Consider the following 15,126-nt stretch of genomic DNA (forward strand, 5'->3'; position numbering starts at 1 on the left):
CCTAGGAGGATACATGTACGTCAAGCAAAAAGATTTGGCAGATGGGTACGAGGGCTTTGAATGTGAGCTACGAATATAAATATAATTTATACACAACCCCTGTACGAAACAAATCTATTCCGTCATAAATAACTAAGAAAATGAAAGTTCATGACATTTTCTCTAAATATCAATTTGAAGAGGAGCTCGCATTATACGTCACAGTGTTACAAATTCCCTGGGTGTGATTGTCCTCGGGCCGCGGTAATGGTGTTTCGAGGGGGGGGGGGTAATTGTCCTCGGGGGTAGTTGTCCTCGGGTGGTAATTGTCCTCGGGGTAATTGTCCTCGGGGGGTAATTGTCCTCGGGGGGGAATTGCCCTCGGGGGTAGTTGTCCTCGGGGGTAATTCTCCGGGGGGTAATTTTCCGGGGGGTAATTGTCCTTGGGGTTAATTGTCCTCGGGGGGTAATTCTCCGGGGGGTAAATTTCCAGGGGGTAATTGTCCTTGGGGGGTAGTTTTCCGGGGGGTAATTTTCCGGGGGGTGATTGCCCAGGGGGTAATTGTCCTGATACGCCATGCAAGATTCAAGGCGATGAACGGCTCGTTCTGCAGCGACTTGATCTGAATTGAAGGAAATCATCAGTTGAATATCGTCTGCATAAATATGATAATCTATGCCATTTTGTAACAAAACTTGTCGCAATCCAATTAAATGAATTGAGAAGAGAGTAGGCCCGCCCACAGAGCCCTGTGGTACTCCACAAGAGAGAGGCAAAGCAACTGATTTGCAACCATTAATACAAACGATCTGAGAGTGGTATGACAGATAAGACTTGAACCATTTGTATGCCTCACCCTTGACACCAAGTGAACTAAGTGTGTTCAAAAGGATAGTGTGATTAACGGTGTCGAAGGCGACATTGCAGACATGGACTGACTTTGGAATGTTAATTTTTTGAAAAACATCTAGAGACACACAATAGTTTATCTTTTATATTTTAATAGGTTTAATCGTATCTCCTCCTTCTTCCTTTTATACGATACACTTAGTTGCAAGTCTTAATTATATGAAATGATCAAAAATATAAGTGTTATCATGATTATATTGTTTTATTGTTATATTTCTTAAGTGCCGAATAAATAATAAATAGATAAATGCGAGCTATGACTGTTCAGTTAAGGCGGTGCCCCATACGCAAGTCCATAACACACACACACACACACAGACTCTCATAGGTACACACACAGAATGTATACATGTCATATTGTGAATGCTGTGCTGAAAGGCCTGTAGTTTTGGCGCACGAATGCGAGCTGCAAAAATTCATTTCCTTGGTAAATTGCACACTACTGTCTTTACAAATGGCAAAATTTACATCGTAAGTGATTCTGTGTTACATTTACAAGATAAGGTGGTGGCGAAATTACTGAATAAAAACTCTCTGCGGTAATCCCATTCTTTACTGTTGCGAAGCTCTGTGAATGGAGAAAACGATACAATAAACCGTCAGTTTAAGAGACATGAAGTACCAAGCAAACTAGAAGTCATTAATCGGTAAGTTACGACTCATGATTTTTTTTTGTGCCATGGAAAGTGCCTTCATTTGTTATAAATTGCGATGTAGATTAACTTAATTTTCAATTTTTCTTTACTTTTTTTGTTTGTTAACACCTTTTGAATTATGGGCAGATAGTCTAGGTCAAAAACCATAGGCCTATATGCATGATAATATGTCTAAAAGTACAGGCGTTGATATGTTATCATACATTTCATGCCGTCCTTTTGTCGACATTGGTGCTAGTAGACCATGTAGAAGCATGGACATGGACAATAGTTTCGCACGCTATTCAACGCACGCCGGGATGTACGCTTTGCACTTTTTAACATGAATGAGCTAGGGGGGGGGGGGGCAGGTACCCGGCAGTGCTGAACGATATTAATCTGAATTTGTATAGCGCTTAAAGGTAATACAAAGTTTTGTTATGGGGTCATGAATTTGGTTTAAATGAACATATGCAATCCTACAATATTCAGTGATCGTTGTCGCGGTTGGAATCGAGTCTTAAGTTATGAAATTGTAAATAATAAACTCTTGATGTTGTATAGCTCCTCCTCAAGGTCAAGATATTAATTAAGCTATAAAACAATATTTCTTGACTCAAATCGACCCATTAAGTATTCCCGTTTTGAAATTATATATCACAACTACATATTCTGGAATTTTCATGGTCGCAGTTACCATTGTACGGCCGTAGGCGCTATTTGAAATTCATCAACATTTAACGGGAGCACGGGTAAATTTTTATATTCAATTTTTCTCGAAAGCAGAAGGGTTTTAGGGTCTAGATATTCTAGTGCTTATAATACATCCACAGGGGCATCCAAATATATCAAAATTTCCCAAAACTGTATATTACCTTTAATACGGAATATCGTCTCTAAGCACTTTACATAAGTCATAACCCTGGTCATCGGATTCATTCACACTCAATGTGCACCATCTCCACTACCTGGGGAGTATTTCTACCATTTGGTCACCATGAGGGCAAATACTAACACACACGCTTTCGACATCCTACCAGGTCCCTAATTCAGGGATCGAACCACGACCTTTGCATTTCGAGTCAGGTGCTTCAACCACTCGACTAAGACTGCAATGTAACGTGTATATAGCCATTGCGGGGGCATTTGCTATGGTGCCGATGTTGCTTTCCCCTCCCCTCCCTCCATCTTCACCGGGTAATTTATAAGCTATTAATCAGAATGACCTACTTATTTTAGCATCTGAGATACTGGAGTAAACCCGCAGCTTTTCAAAAAGTAAGGATTCAAGTTTAGGAAAATGTAGACAGAGATATACAATATATAAATATGGTGCTACTAAACTTTCAGGAAAACACAATTTTGCATAGATGCATCTGTTCAGTATATTTTGGAAGCAGAAATTTTCATGTAGATATATACATTTTGAAATATATTATATATACCTTTAAAACAAAAATTATATGAGTTTGTGCGTCTGCGTATTTGTTTTGTTTGTGTGTGTTGATGTGGGTATATATTTTTATACAGTTAACAACTAAATTATTCATACCCCTCGTAAATTTGATCTTTTTTGTGTATCTCGTGACTCAAGAATGAAAGGTAGACTGGTTTACTTTTGTTAAATACCTTTAGATGAAAGCTTTAATATGTCACATTCTCAACAAACAAAAAAATTGGATTGATTCTACGTGTTAAACCGAAGAGCTTCTTTTGGGCTATCTAGAGGAATTTTGTAGATGTCTGTAGGATTTAAGATAGGGAGGAAGAAATTGGAAAGGCCTTAAAACGGACCAGAAACAGACAGAATGGCGCCTGGACGGTTACGCATGAGTGATTTCGGAAAACGAAGATTGTAGTGACCGTGATGGAATGACGTTTTAAAGGATAAAGACGAGAGGAAAGGGCCTAACTAGTGAGAACAAGCACTACGTGCAAAACAAATAGGATTTCCTGACAATAATCGGAAGAAGAAGAAGAAGGAGAATATGTATAGGGAAGAATGTGAACGAAAACAAAGCAATGGCGAAGATCGTTATTGCAATAACGTATTTGTGAACGCCCACATGCTGCCACGACGTCCTATTCAAGGAGAAATTAAAAACAGCAGAGGTCCGGATCCCATCACTTTGTGAGCATGTTCGACCCTGATGCAGTTCTCAAAGAATACCAACAAATCCAGGAAAATATCAATCAAGAAGCTTGGAAAATGCTGGGTCCGCACATGAGGGTCTACGCTTCTGATTTGAAAAAGTGACGATTTGAGTTGGAAAACCATGCAAACCAATTGAGGGCATATTAAAATAAATCAACGCGGATCCGTGTCAATACCAAGCTCACCCCCACAGTGAAGGGGAAAAGGTTTTACATCACCTTTGAAAACGCTTGTAAATTGAAAAGAAACCAGTAGATGAGAAAGCTTAGAAACTACGAATTTATTACGTTTAATTTTTCGGATCTATATTTTCATACAAGATAGAAGTTCTGGGATTTTGTCATAAGGATTTGAGCATTTTGATATAATAAAAGTGAAAGTGAAAGAACATAAATATATCCCTCATGGAAGAGGTTTTAGTACAAGGTTCAACCGAAAATAGAGGAAATACCATTGTGTCTGGATTACTCTCAGAGCGAGCGATGTACATGTTTATTAACGAACTCTTATTGGTAGAATTCATTCATTAGTAGTTATGTGAAAGTAGCCATTCAAAGATTGTTGTACTTAACAAAAAGTATATATAGTCAACTCCAGATTGATTAAGTCAAACCGAAAATGGAATTTCTTTTGGCCCAATTGATCGTGAGCCCGGCAGCCACTGAGCAGCGCCAGATCGACGTTGCTCTATCCCTTATTGTTGAACGCCCAAAAAGGTAGCAGCAACTCCCGTCTTTTTGGTATGACGCGGCCGGGGTTCGAACCCACGACCTCCCGGTTGTGAGGCGCACGGTCTACTGACTGAGCCAACACACCGGATTACAAGAACTATAGAAGTATGTGAAAAAAGACCAGAAAGATGAGATTTTTTTCTGATAAGGAATGAACATTACTATGAAGTTTTTGTAACTATGACAAAGATAGAAATAAACGCTTCCATACCATGTCACATAGCAAATGAAAAGTAATCATTATGAATTTTGTGTAATGAAAGACAAGTTAATGGTGAACATATGCCTTTTATAGTCGAAATTTATTTTTAAGGACATATTGTGGCTTAAGTTATCCATGTACATTAAGGTCATAAAAGTAGACGTGAAGCGAAGATCATAAACCATGAAATATTTTCTCGTGGAAATCAGAGAGAAAGAAAACTGGCATACCAGAAGGAAAAGTCCTTTTTTTTAATTTATTTTTTATTTTTGTCCTTCTTATTTTTAATTCGAAGAAACAACTTTGAACTGTGTTTAGCGAGAAACAACCGAAAGAAGAATAAACTGTGTTTTCACGTCATGATTGATTTGTGCAAACCGGAAGAGAAAACATTGTTTCCTCATAATTTATGAGCAGAATGAATCGGGTTATTGCTCATGTATTATTGCTGTGTTATGGTGGACTGATCTCCACTCCTTTCTTTAAGGAGTTTGCAAAGTAGAAACAAAGAGAAGAAAGAAATAAATTGAATGACAGATTGAACTTATTTATTTGAGATACATCAATATTGAGCACTGAAAAGTATTATTTGGTGTGCATTCAGGTGATATGTCGGTCAAAACACAGCTGTATGTACTGCATAGTCTCAATAGCCATGACGATATGGAAAAAGAGGGATATATTTACATTTTTTTCTTCATGATTTCATTATTATGAAGAAAAATAAATTGTAGTAAAAGCAGTAACTTGTACAGTGGTAAATATTTTTGTTGTTCATCGTTCATTTGTCAATGTTTGGCCCTCCCTCTATAAATGTATCGAAATGGATTAAACACATCCCTTTCTCGTTAACTTATGAATGACCCTGATTTATGAGATGTGGGATATCCTTGTTTATGAAATGATAATATTCCAAATCTCATTATATTCGTAATGTATCCTGTTAGCGGTTTGGCTAATTCTTGTCCATCCTTGACTGAACAATAAAAGACATACTGCAAATTATTTCATACCAAACAGTACCCCCTGCTGTGGCAGTTACAATGTGTGTTCACAATGGGTAGCAGGCTATCATATCTGTAGCAGACTAAATTATCTATTGGGGCTGTTAATCCGCCATAATAATGACCCCCCCCCCCCCAACACAAAAAAAAAACCAACAAAATCAGAGACATACATTAATTCACCCTTTACCCTCTTTCAAAGTTGCAATCGTCTCTCCTCCCTCTTAATTTGTGTACGATAAACTTAAAGGTAATATAAAGTTTTGGTATGGGGTCATGAGTTTGGTTTAAATGAACATATTGGAAGCATATTATGTGATCCTGCAATAATCAGTGATCGTTGCCGCGGTTGAAATCGAGTCTAAAGTGATGAAATTGTAAATAATAAACTCGTGATATTATAAAGGTCTCTCTCTAGGTCAAGATATTCATTTAGCTATAAAACAATGTTTGAAGGTTTGCATGGTGGTATGAATAATCACTGAAGAGGTTTACGGTACACCATGTGTAAAGTCCTCGAGGGACTGAGGAAAGTGGATAGAAAATAGAAGTGAGATGGAAAGGCGAGAAAGTGGAGGTTGGAAGGAAGAGTATCTTTCGGAAGTGAGTATAGTCCTGAAAAGGACTGTAAACCAGAAAGTTGTAGGAGGGATGAGAGGTTTGAGTAGAAGACTGGATTGAGTTGGAGAGTTGAGTAGGCGAGTAGAGTTGCAGAGCAGGAGCAGGAGAGTAGACTCGACGTTTCGGACAGGTTGACTGTCCGTCTTCAGGAGTGAGTGTTCGCTAGGCGTGCGGCGGTTCTTATGGCGTGGATGCGGACTTGGGGGAAAGCACTGGGCCGGCGGGCTCGGCAGGTTGGCAGGCAGCTGTCGGTGGTGGCGCGCGGTTGTGTGAATTGGCGGGAAACGAGTGGGCGGCGGCTATGCGGACGTCGTGTGGTGGGTGTCGGCGGGGTAGCGGGGGGGTTGTGTCGGTCGTTGAGTGGGTGTATCGATCGGCGGTGAGGATGGCTATTAGTGGTGTCGGTCTGTGTGTGTTGGTCGGCGGTTTCGGCGTTGGCGTAGGTTGTAGCGAGGTGTGGGCGTGGGCGGTGCTTGTGTGGGTGAAGTGGCTAGTTGAGAACGTGTGGTGCTTGATTGAGTGGGTGTGGTTGGGTGGTTGTAGGTGGTGTCCGGGCTAACGGATGGATGGATTGGTGAAGTGTTGGTGGTTAGCGTGTTGGTTGTGGAGTTGGTTGAAGATTGGTCGGAAGTAGGATGGTGAGGGAGGATTGGGTGCCAGATACTGTTGATGTGAAGGCCTGGGTCTTGGGGTACGGTGTTGTGTTGGTGGATCTCGATGGCTTCTCGGACTCTTCGGGTGTGCCAATGTCGGATGGGGGTGATGAGGTGACTTTTATCCCAGTGAATGTGGTGGAGCTCTTGTTGTGCGTGCTTGACGATGGCTGACTTGTCCCAGTCGCTGCGTCGGTGGTGGGTCTTGTGTTCTTTTAGTCGGGTGTCGAAATCGCGGCCGGTTTCTCCAATGTAGACTTTGCCGCAATCGCAGGGAATCTTGTAGACGCCTGGTTGTTTGTTGGATGGGTGCTTGTCCTTGTGAGAGTGAAGAGTGGAGTAAAGCTTGTGGTTGGATTGGTGTCTGACGAGGATGTTGGCTGAGCGGAGGATGCGTTGTAGTCGGTGTGATGTCTTGCCGATGTAGGGAAGTGCGATGGTGGCGGTGGGCTTAGTATCAGGTTGGGTTCCGGTGGTGCTGGTCTTGTGGTAGGGAGCTCGGGTGTTGATTTTCCTTCTTGGGTACTGGTTGATGGAAGTAAGTGCGTGCGTGATGTGCTTGAGTTCTTGCTGGAGATGTGCTTTATCACTAAGTTGGTGGGCTCGTCTGATGAGTGAGTTGGAGACTGATTGGTGGACTGATGGATGGTGGTGAGATCGGAAGTTGAGGTAGCGGTCTGTGTGGGTTGGTTTCCGGTATACTTGGTGCGAGGGGAATCCTGATGGTGTCTTAGTGATGAGTACGTCTAGGAAAGGGATTGAGTTGTCGTGTTCGGTCTCCATGGTGAACTTAATGCTGGGGTGTTGGTTGTTGATGTGGTCGAGGAAATGGTGGAGGTCTGGTGTGCTGTGTGGCCAGATGACGAAGGTGTCGTTGACGTAGCGTAGCCAGAGTGAAGGAGACTTGTCGGCGGACTTGAGTGCTTGGTGCTCGAGGTGTTCCATGAAGATGTTGGCGATGATTGGTGAGAGTGGAGATCCCATGGCTGCTCCTTGAAGTTGTTTATAGAAGTTGCTGCGCCACTTGAAAGAGTTGGAGTGGAGGCAGGTGAGAAGGAGGTCGTGGATCTGGTCAGGTGTGAGCTTGGTCCTAGATTCGAGGTCTGGGTCTGAGATGAGGCGTTGTTTGATGATGTCGCATGCTTGGTCTACAGGAACGTTGGTAAATAGAGAGGTGACATCGAAGCTGACGAGTGTGTCGGATGGCTGGATCTTGGTTTTGGAGAGGATGTCGATGAAGTGCTTAGAGTTCGTGACGTGGTGCTGGGATTGGCCTACGAGTGGTTGTAGAATATTGGCGAGATGACGTGCAGTGTTGTAGCAGGATGATCCTCGGGTAGAGATGATAGGGCGGAGAGGGATAAGCGGCTTATGAATCTTGGGCTGTCCGAAGAGGATGGGTGACTTAGCTGACGAGGATCTGAGTTGAAAGTAGAGTGCCTTGGGTAGTATGTCGGATCTGTGTAGGGTTAAAAGTTGTTGGTTGATCTTCCTTTCGTTGGCCGGGGTTGGGTCCCTCTTGAGTTTGGAGTAGGTTTCCTTATCTTTGAGTAGGTCGCAGATCTTATCTTCGTATGTATCTTGGTCCATGACGACGGTGGCGTTTCCCTTGTCTGCTTGTAGGATGTGGATGGATTGGTTCTTGCGGAGGTCTTGAATAGCGGATCTTTCTTCTTTAGATAGGTTGGGTTTGGGTGGCTTAGCTTCGGCGAGAGCGTTGGTAATTTTGAGTCGGATGTCGTTAGCAGCAGCTTTGGAGAGGAAACGGAGCTTGGGTTCTACTTGTTGCACGATGTTGGAGAATGGTATCTTCTTGGGGGCTACGGCGAAGTTGAGTCCTAGGGATAGAACCTTGTGTTCGGCTTGGGAGAGTCTGTGTTGACTGAGGTTGACTACTGTGTCCTTAATTGGTTGAGTCGTTGGAGGGTCGTTGGTGCAGATGCGCTTGCGTGAACGTAATTGGTCGAACTTCCTAATTTGCTTGAGTTTGGTGGACTGAAAGGCGAGTTGGGCGGTGTGGTCGTTGAAGGACTGTACTTTGCTGAGGTCATCAGGATTGAGTTGTTGGTTGATCTTGGACTGACTTCTATTTTCTATCCACTTTCCTCAGTCCCTCGAGGACTTTACACATGGTGTACCGTAAACCTCTTCAGTGATTATTCATACCACCATGCAAACCTTCAAACATCATCTGATTCAGCTCTACGGGGAGCCTACTCAACTCAGCGTCAGACAACTCCAGCGCGACCTAGTTAAGACAGCCAAGCTCACCAACCACCTAACCTTCCTCAAACGCTGCCGCGACTCCGACACCATCCCTCTAGGCCTTCAACTCAAATCCGCCGTTGACACCCCCAAAGCCCAGCGCATACTACACCAAGCCGGTATTGACCTTACCCGAGAACGCATCGTACACACACGCCACCAACTCCACGATCTCAACACCGCTACCTCTGCTTCTCAGTCCAAGATCAACCAACAACTCAATCCTGATGACCTCAGCAAAGTACAGTCCTTCAACGACCACACCGCCCAACTCGCCTTTCAGTCCACCAAACTCAAGCAAATTAGGAAGTTCGACCAATTACGTTCACGCAAGCGCATCTGCACCAACGACCCTCCAACGACTCAACCAATTAAGGACACAGTAGTCAACCTCAGTCAACACAGACTCTCCCAAGCCGAACACAAGGTTCTATCCCTAGGACTCAACTTCGCCGTAGCCCCCAAGAAGATACCATTCTCCAACATCGTGCAACAAGTAGAACCCAAGCTCCGTTTCCTCTCCAAAGCTGCTGCTAACGACATCCGACTCAAAATTACCAACGCTCTCGCCGAAGCTAAGCCACCCAAACCCAACCTATCTAAAGAAGAAAGATCCGCTATTCAAGACCTCCGCAAGAACCAATCCATCCACATCCTACAAGCAGACAAGGGAAACGCCACCGTCGTCATGGACCAAGATACATACGAAGATAAGATCTGCGACCTACTCAAAGATAAGGAAACCTACTCCAAACTCAAGAGGGACCCAACCCCGGCCAACGAAAGGAAGATCAACCAACAACTTTTAACCCTACACAGATCCGACATACTACCCAAGGCACTCTACTTTCAACTCAGATCCTCGTCAGCTAAGTCACCCATCCTCTTCGGACAGCCCAAGATTCATAAGCCGCTTATCCCTCTCCGCCCTATCATCTCTACCCGAGGATCATCCTGCTACAACACTGCACGTCATCTCGCCAATATTCTACAACCACTCGTAGGCCAATCCCAGCACCACGTCACGAACTCTAAGCACTTCATCGACATCCTCTCCAAAACCAAGATCCAGCCATCCGACACACTCGTCAGCTTCGATGTCACCTCTCTATTTACCAACGTTCCTGTAGACCAAGCATGCGACATCATCAAACAACGCCTCATCTCAGACCCAGACCTCGAATCTAGGACCAAGCTCACACCTGACCAGATCCACGACCTCCTTCTCACCTGCCTCCACTCCAACTCTTTCAAGTGGCGCAGCAACTTCTATAAACAACTTCAAGGAGCAGCCATGGGATCTCCACTCTCACCAATCATCGCCAACATCTTCATGGAACACCTCGAGCACCAAGCACTCAAGTCCGCCGACAAGTCTCCTTCACTCTGGCTACGCTACGTCGACGACACCTTCGTCATCTGGCCACACAGCACACCAGACCTCCACCATTTCCTCGACCACATCAACAACCAACACCCCAGCATTAAGTTCACCATGGAGACCGAACACGACAACTCAATCCCTTTCCTAGACGTACTCATCACTAAGACACCATCAGGATTCCCCTCGCACCAAGTATACCGGAAACCAACCCACACAGACCGCTACCTCAACTTCCGATCTCACCACCATCCATCAGTCCACCAATCAGTCTCCAACTCACTCATCAGACGAGCCCACCAACTTAGTGATAAAGCACATCTCCAGCAAGAACTCAAGCACATCACGCACGCACTTACTTCCATCAACCAGTACCCAAGAAGGAAAATCAACACCCGAGCTCCCTACCACAAGACCAGCACCACCGGAACCCAACCTGATACTAAGCCCACCGCCACCATCGCACTTCCCTACATCGGCAAGACATCACACCGACTACAACGCATCCTCCGCTCAGCCAACATCCTCGTCAGACACCAATCCAACCACAAGCTTTACTCCACTCTTCACTCTCACAAGGACAAGCACCCATCCAACAAACAACCAGGCGTCTACAAGATTCCCTGCGATTGCGGCAAAGTCTACATTGGAGAAACCGGCCGCGATTTCGACACCCGACTAAAAGAACACAAGACCCACCACCGACGCAGCGACTGGGACAAGTCAGCCATCGTCAAGCACGCACAACAAGAGCTCCACCACATTCACTGGGATAAAAGTCACCTCATCACCCCCATCCGACATTGGCACACCCGAAGAGTCCGAGAAGCCATCGAGATCCACCAACACAACACCGTACCCCAAGACCCAGGCCTTCACATCAACAGTATCTGGCACCCAATCCTCCCTCACCATCCTACTTCCGACCAATCTTCAACCAACTCCACAACCAACACGCTAACCACCAACACTTCACCAATCCATCCATCCGTTAGCCCGGACACCACCTACAACCACCCAACCACACCCACTCAATCAAGCACCACACGTTCTCAACTAGCCACTTCACCCACACAAGCACCGCCCACGCCCACACCTCGCTACAACCTACGCCAACGCCGAAACCGCCGACCAACACACACAGACCGACACCACTAATAGCCATCCTCACCGCCGATCGATACACCCACTCAACGACCGACACAACCCCCCCGCTACCCCGCCGACACCCACCACACGACGTCCGCATAGCCGCCGCCCACTCGTTTCCCGCCAATTCACACAACCGCGCGCCACCACCGACAGCTGCCTGCCAACCTGCCGAGCCCGCCGGCCCAGTGCTTTCCCCCAAGTCCGCATCCACGCCATAAGAACCGCCGCACGCCTAGCGAACACTCACTCCTGAAGACGGACAGTCAACCTGTCCGAAACGTCGAGTCTACTCTCCTGCTCCTGCTCTGCAACTCTACTCGCCTACTCAACTCTCCAACTCAATCCAGTCTTCTACTCAAACCTCTCATCCCTCCTACAACTTTCTGGTTTACAGTCCTTTTCAGGACTATACTCACTTCCGAAAGATACTCTTCCTTCCAACCTCCACTTTCTCGCCTTTCCATCTCACTTCTATTTTCTATCCACTTTCCTCAGTCCCTCGAGGACTTTACACATGGTGTACCGTAAACCTCTTCAGTGATTAAAACAATGTTTCTTGACTAAACTCGATCGAATGGCTATTTCCGTTTGGAAGTTATATACATGTATCATAACTGCATATTTTGAGATTTTCATGGTGGCAGCTACCATTGTATGGCTGTAGGCGCTATTTGATATTCATTTTTTTCTCTAAAGCAGAATTGTTTTAATAGGGACTACATTTTCTAGTACTTATAATACATCCACAGGGGCATCCAAATATATCAAAGTTGTAAAGAATCACTCTCCAGCCAATTTTTAATATTTCCCAAAACTTTGTATTAACTTTAAGGTGTAAAGTCTAAATAATATATAGAATGATAAATAATGCCCGATATGACTGTTCATTTAAGAATTTATGCTCAAATACGTCGTAAACCAGCCTGGCAGAACCCTGTACGTCATGTCCATAACACACACACCCGCACGCACACACGCACACACACATAATTTATAAAGCCCATGTTGTGAATGCTGTGCTGAACGGTGTAGGTTTGGGTAAATTGCACACTTTGCGAATGGCAGCATACACGACATTGGTGTTTCTGTATTACATTTACAAGCTAAGCAGGTGGAAGCGAAATCATGAAATAAACACTCTTAGCGGTAATCCCATACTCAGCGGTTACGCAGCTCTGTGAATGGAGAAAACGATACAATAAACCGTCAATTTAAAAGATATGTCTTACCCAGCAAACTGGAAGTCATTAAAATTGGTGGGTTATTTACGACTCGTGATTTCCTTTTGGTATGGAAAGTGCCTTCAAATGTTATAAATTGCGATATTAGCTTTACTTTACTTAATGTTCACTGTTTCATTCCTTTTTCTTTACACCTTCTGGACAGATATGTCCACACAAAAACAGAGAGAAGCATGGACAATGGTTTAGCACGCTAGAACGGACATATGTACGCAATGCACTTTTGAACATGAGTGCGCTTGGGGCATAGGGGGGGCAGGAATTTCGACTTAGAAAACAAAATTCAACCACCGTGGTCAGCAGGGGGCACCCTGTGGTACTGAACAATATACATTACTGTATGCTCATATATTCCGAAGCCAATGTATGGATACGCGACTCAATGTTTATCCCATATTACTACTACTAATGATAATCTGGATTTATATCATTTGCATTATTTAAATAGTTATTCAAATGCACATCATCACCTAATAAGATTCTTGCATAATCATCTCTTGAAGCTTACATTTCCCTTACGCCATCCTTTACGTTTCATTATGCTAGCAAAATCATGCTTTTGTGAATAAGTGTTTCTCGGTAAAGCATGCACGGGTTAATAATAATGAGTAGTAGTGGAGTCTTCTATAGCACTCGTGTCTGACACATTGCCACTCATTGTGCTCCATTGCGAATACACTGGCTTCAGCAGGCTTTAGGATATTACTTCTACTATATGAGGAACTTATTTTGATACAGCTCTCAATTACCGCTTGTTTCATGGTTTCGTTTTCTGTTAGGATATTTTGATTTGATTTGATTTGATTTGAAGTTGTTCATTGATTAAGAAGCGTACAATAGAAATAACAGCAACGTGTCTGGCATATTGCCACTTATTCATTGTGCTCCATTGTCAATACACTGGCTTTAGCAGGCTTTAGGATATTACTTCTACTATATGAGGAACTTATTTTGAAACAGCTCTCTATTACCGCTTGTTTCATGGTTTCGTTTTCTATTAGGATGTTTTGATTTGATTTGATTTGAACTTGTTCATTGATTAAGAAGCGTACAATAGAAATAACAGCAACAGGCCGAAAACAAATTGAGTTTTGATGATTTAAAATTTTACATTAAAATTCAAATACATTTTTAAAAAATGGTTAGATGAACAACAGTAATTCGCATAATAATATACAAAGTAAGAATAGCAGTGCACAATAAATCAAGCAGGAAACGAAAAGGAAACACGAATTAAAGCTTCAAATAATAAAAGAGGGAGAAAAGAGCTATTTGGATAAACATTGAAATTTCAAATAACAACATACTTTCAATCAATGATGAGAGATATTAATTGGAACACAAAAATCATGCAAAATAGTAAATACAATTATTAAAATTTCGATAGGAAATGCAATTTATGAGTTATATATGGGACGCATGGCACACATGTTATTTATGATCACTTGTCAAACAGTTATCTTCTTTTATATTTCATTCTTCTCACCAGTGAACACGCCCATCGATAAATCTCATTAAGCTGTCGCGAAGCCTCCACGGTCATGTACTGTTTGGCGAGAATAAATTCGAGGAGATCCTTTTATATCTTCATTTTATGTACAACAATGGTGACCGTCACGTGGTTTCATCAGGGCCCATGGTTCCAGAATGTATATCTTTATATGCAATCGAATACAGAACTAGGTAAGTCACATTTTACTTTACCCTTTAAAGGGTAACTTTTTCTCAGATTCTGAAACAAAATTCTGGATTTAGCTCATGCTGCAATGATAATTATAAACTTTTAGGTCAGTCAGGAACCCCATGACTTTTACAAGCCGATCGCCTGTCTGATTATCAAGATATTTATTATTGTAAATCGAAATCAAATTTCGCATTTTCCTAACGGTTTTCATAACACTACAGTCTATTGGGAAAAACGAGTAAGGTAAGACCGGTCACTCAAAGAGTTTTACTTTTTTGAGGCACTTCATGATCATTTTGAAGCGCGATTTTTGTTAGGGCTTTAATATTACACCATATCATAGACACTGATAACACGTATAGGGCCTTGCATTTTAGATTAAACATTGTTAAACGATGCCTTTAAAGATAAAGTTGAGTTCCGGTAAAATATAGAACATGAATTCTCACATAATCAAACGAAACTTACACTGAATGTTCAAAATTACAAATACGTAAATCGGAAATACGGAAG

At 43.2% G+C, this 15,126-nt stretch overlaps 3 protein-coding genes across 3 annotated transcripts in view; 2 read left to right on the top strand and 1 right to left on the bottom strand.

The window, feature by feature from the left end:
* Positions 1-1,284: 1,284 nt before the first annotated feature.
* Positions 1,285-15,126, top strand: part of LOC589658 (beta-1,4-galactosyltransferase 5) — a 35,301-nt gene continuing 21,459 nt past the window's right edge. The window contains exons 1-2 of the mRNA XM_011683295.2: positions 1,285-1,536; positions 14,419-14,612. Of these exons, the coding sequence (XP_011681597.2) occupies positions 14,471-14,612 (142 nt within the window). The 5' untranslated portion in view covers positions 1,285-1,536; positions 14,419-14,470. The remainder of the gene's footprint in view (positions 1,537-14,418; positions 14,613-15,126) is intronic.
* LOC115925505 lies at positions 6,333-9,021 on the bottom strand. The gene is made up of 2 exons (XM_030989490.1): positions 9,013-9,021; positions 6,333-8,969 (listed from the first exon to the last, which is right to left on the bottom strand). Exons 1-2 carry the CDS (start codon positions 9,019-9,021, stop codon positions 6,630-6,632), a joined length of 2,349 nt encoding a protein of 782 aa, XP_030845350.1. The 3' UTR covers positions 6,333-6,629.
* On the top strand, positions 9,061-11,694 carry LOC100893989. The gene has a single exon (XM_003730067.2). It carries the CDS (start codon positions 9,061-9,063, stop codon positions 11,692-11,694), a length of 2,634 nt encoding a protein of 877 aa, XP_003730115.2.

This window comes from Strongylocentrotus purpuratus, unplaced genomic scaffold (assembly GCF_000002235.5).
Source record: "Strongylocentrotus purpuratus isolate Spur 01 unplaced genomic scaffold, Spur_5.0 spur5_scaffold_18, whole genome shotgun sequence".
NCBI lineage: Eukaryota > Metazoa > Echinodermata > Echinoidea > Camarodonta > Strongylocentrotidae > Strongylocentrotus > Strongylocentrotus purpuratus.

Bases quoted from the DNA above. Each gene is read 5' to 3' on its own strand.
- LOC100893989 (XM_003730067.2), top strand. From the start codon at position 9,061: ATGCAAACCTTCAAACATCATCTGATTCAGCTCTACGGGGAGCCTACT.